At 33.3% G+C, this 3,497-nt stretch overlaps 1 protein-coding gene across 2 annotated transcripts; it reads right to left on the bottom strand.

Annotated features, from left to right (window-relative positions):
• LOC8266934 (5' exonuclease Apollo) lies at positions 1-2,888 on the bottom strand. 2 transcript variants are annotated; one of them, XM_048376289.1, is made up of 5 exons: positions 2,503-2,888; positions 2,259-2,392; positions 1,968-2,176; positions 1,144-1,251; positions 1-917 (listed from the first exon to the last, which is right to left on the bottom strand). In XM_048376289.1, exons 2-5 carry the CDS (start codon positions 2,284-2,286, stop codon positions 243-245), a joined length of 1,020 nt encoding a protein of 339 aa, XP_048232246.1. In that variant the 5' UTR covers positions 2,287-2,392; positions 2,503-2,888; the 3' UTR covers positions 1-242. The 2 variants fall into 2 exon arrangements, with proteins under 2 accessions (XP_048232246.1, XP_002522720.1); XM_002522674.4 differs by having other exon boundaries at positions 2,259-2,888.
• Between the last annotated feature and the right edge of the window lie 609 nt (positions 2,889-3,497).

Below are 3,497 nucleotides of genomic sequence, written 5' to 3' on the forward strand. Positions count from 1 at the left end.
TGAAACACAACTGCAACCCTCCATCTCGTTGTTCCCTTCATCTTATTGATGCATCCTGAAATCCATTTACCTCTGAAAGAGTTTCATAGATGCTGAACATACATTTTCAATCTCAAGCAACTCCAGAGTGTAATAACATTTTAAGGAATTATAGAAGTAATTCTTTCAGCAAACATGACAAGTTATATATGAACATTACTTACAAGTTTTCTTGCTATGCTAATGCTAAAATGGAGTACACATCAATCCAGACAGTAGTATTCCTCAATTTTAGCACCATGACGTATTCTTCTCAATGCCCTAACCCTGCTCACCCTCCCCGTCCTTCTTTTCTTTGCTGCCCCCATGGGAATATATTTTCCACAATAAGATTTTGTTTGGACGTCGACCACCTCTTTCTTTTCATACTTATCGCGCATCCTCTGTGCTGACCAGTTTTCTCTACAAAGACGGCCAAAATAGTAAACAGGGTTGATATAACAAGATGATGAGGACACAATTCCTTTCATGCTAGTTGGCTGGACAAGCTCAATGAACTCCTGTATCTCAGAGAAGCATGAGTGATCAGAGTATGGAACTGAATATATGTATTGATGAAGCCTTTCCACAGATTGAACACTTCCATTCAGCTTATCAGTCCCAGTCCCACCATTTGCACTCAACTTGCCATTTTTGTAACGAGAAGTTAGAAACGACCCAAAAAGGTTGTCATCTCCTTTAGTAGGTTTTACCACCCAAGGAAGACCAGATGGCATTATTCCAATTGTTGGGTGCATTTTATTCAACTCCTCTAAAGTATTAATGCTAAAACTGTAACGAGGAACAGCTCGCACTCTAGTCTGAGAAGTTTTAGTTGTGAATATGTCATGGAACCCAAGAAGATGCATTGTCTGCAAGCGCTCTGGCCACACCCAGATCTTTCATTATGGAAACAGGAATATTAGAGCCAAAATGAAAACTAAAAAAGATATACTTTAGAGGCAGTTATATCATCAATTTCCAAATAACATCTACTCCCTTGTAGAGGACAAAGAAACTTATTAAATATGTATAACATTAGGATCCGCTCTTTTGCAAAGGATCATTATATTAATCCACAGGTATGAAGATAAATTTCCCAATGAACATTGAAAATGGACGAACCTTTATATTTAGCATTCGTGAAATATGAAGTAAAAGATCTTCCTTCCCCAAAGAGTCAATCCCAATGATAATGTCATGACCTGGATGGGAGGCAATAATATCTACAACCTGTTATCAGCCAGGAATTAAACCGATAAGAAGAAATACTATTGTTGAGTACTTTCTCTCATGGAGTACTAAGTTGACAAACATGAAGTTCACTAAGAAAATAAAATCAGTTTTCATATATTTTGCTGGAAATATCTATTTCCCTCTAGATGAAAATATGAGCAAGCATTTTTTTGCTATAAGCAACCGGCTGCTTTAATTCATATTATTATTTTTTATTTTATAAACAACATTATGTTATTTTTGTCCAACTAAATAAATACTTTGCAGAACACCGGTAATCATTTGCATATAGACAATTGCTGCTTTATTATCTATTAGAATAGTCCAAATAACAAATCTCTAAACTATCCGCTTCACTTCTTCTCCCAAACCCTTGTGTTTCGAGTCCATCGAGTCATCTGTCAAGGACTCTTTTGGAAGATTTCTGGTCAACAAACAAATACCACAGTATTTATTCTCCAAATGTGTAATTAAATTGCCATTCATTTTCTCATATGGTAGTGTTTTACAACATATCTTTACTTAGCTTTCCTCCTTATGAGCGTGTTCAGAAAGGCTAAAAATGCAAGAAGTCAGTGGAATTGATAGTCAATTCCAGTGTTTGTCAAGTCCATAGCTGGCACAATTCACTTATTTCAACTTAATTCAATTCAATTAATAGAGTAAACAAAAATTAGCACAATCAGTTTTAACAAAGGTGTAAGGAACTCAACCTGCCGAGCAGCAACATGTCGAGGAGGAAAGTCAAAAGAAGGATTACAATAAGTATTATCCAAGTAAAGAATATCAACCGAATCATCTTTAAGAGCATTGAGAAGCATGTTACTCCCTATTTTCCCTCGCTCACTGGTTGCTTCCCATCGAAAATCACCAGTATATAAAAGACAACCAAAATCTCCCCGAAACAGCAGCATCACTGCACCTGTTAGACGCTTAGCTTGCATTGACTGAGACATAAAATGAAACATCATATCTGCAATTAACAAAAGAAGAAATGGAATTACCAGGGCAGTGATGAGCGTCAATAGGCATGACTTGGAGCACAGTCTGGGAGCCAGAGGAAGGGGAGACGACGGAGAGGGAATGCCAGACGCCGATATCGAGGACGCAAAGCAAGGAGAGGTTAAACTCAGGGAATCTGGCAGGGAAGAGATTGGCAGTTAGCCTTGAGCAGAAGAGAGGGCCTCTTGCCCATGCAGAGGTCAAGCCCTTTGTATGGTCTGAGTGAAGGTGCGTCAGGAAATATACCTGGCTTCCTTCTTTCCACTGGTCTACTGACACTAGGCCTTTCTCCATTGCTCTACGATGGCATTATGGTTTGTTTGGCAGATGTAATTCTGAATGCATAGAGTCTGTATGTGGTTGTCTTTGTTTTTGGCGGGCATGTTTGATTTGAAATATTTGAATAGTTCATGCTTTTGCTCACTTTAAATCAGTAAGTTTTTAATTACAAATTTACCAAAACTTTTTCCTTTTTATCACAAAATCACAAATTTTTAAAATTTATAATTCATGCTTTAGGTTTTTTTTTTCTTTTATTTTCTTGTGACTTTGTTGTATACAGTGGCTTCGTATTGTTAATATATTTAATGTACTAAAAGTTATATTTTTATAATTTATTATTAAAATGTGGAAACTAAATATTCTATTTTTAATTTAATAAGTGATTATAAATAAAAATTATAATCTAAAAAAAATACTATAATAGCGACATTTTCTTTTATAGAGAATGCAATTTTCATTTTTACTTAATTTTTTTTACGGTATACGTGTAAAACATAATTTATTGTTTTAATAATTTTTAGATTTTTTTATGTTTGATAATTTATAAAATTTAAATTTATCACTAATTATAAACATTACAATAAGAAATATTAATTTTTCTGAAATAAATATAATACTGAACATTGAGGATAATGATATACATATCTTTAGTAATTTTATTGTCTTCAATGGTTAATAAGTATAAAAACTTGTTCAAAATTTATATTATTGAATAATAAAATTATTAATTATGTAATGAGAAAAATTGATTTCTTAATATTTATTAATTTTATTAAATATCAAATATAAAAAGATGAAGTTTATTGTATTTAATATTTTAATCACAAGCTTTTTCTTGTTCCCTTTATAGAATAAGATCATTTAGTATTTAACACATTCAATTTTCTTTTCCAACATATTACATGATCTATTATATGTTAAATACTGACTTGCCATTTCTAAGGTTCTTTTTAAGGTTT

Source organism: Ricinus communis, chromosome 7 (genome assembly GCF_019578655.1).
Source record: "Ricinus communis isolate WT05 ecotype wild-type chromosome 7, ASM1957865v1, whole genome shotgun sequence".
In the NCBI taxonomy this organism is placed as follows: Eukaryota; Viridiplantae; Streptophyta; class Magnoliopsida; order Malpighiales; family Euphorbiaceae; genus Ricinus; species Ricinus communis.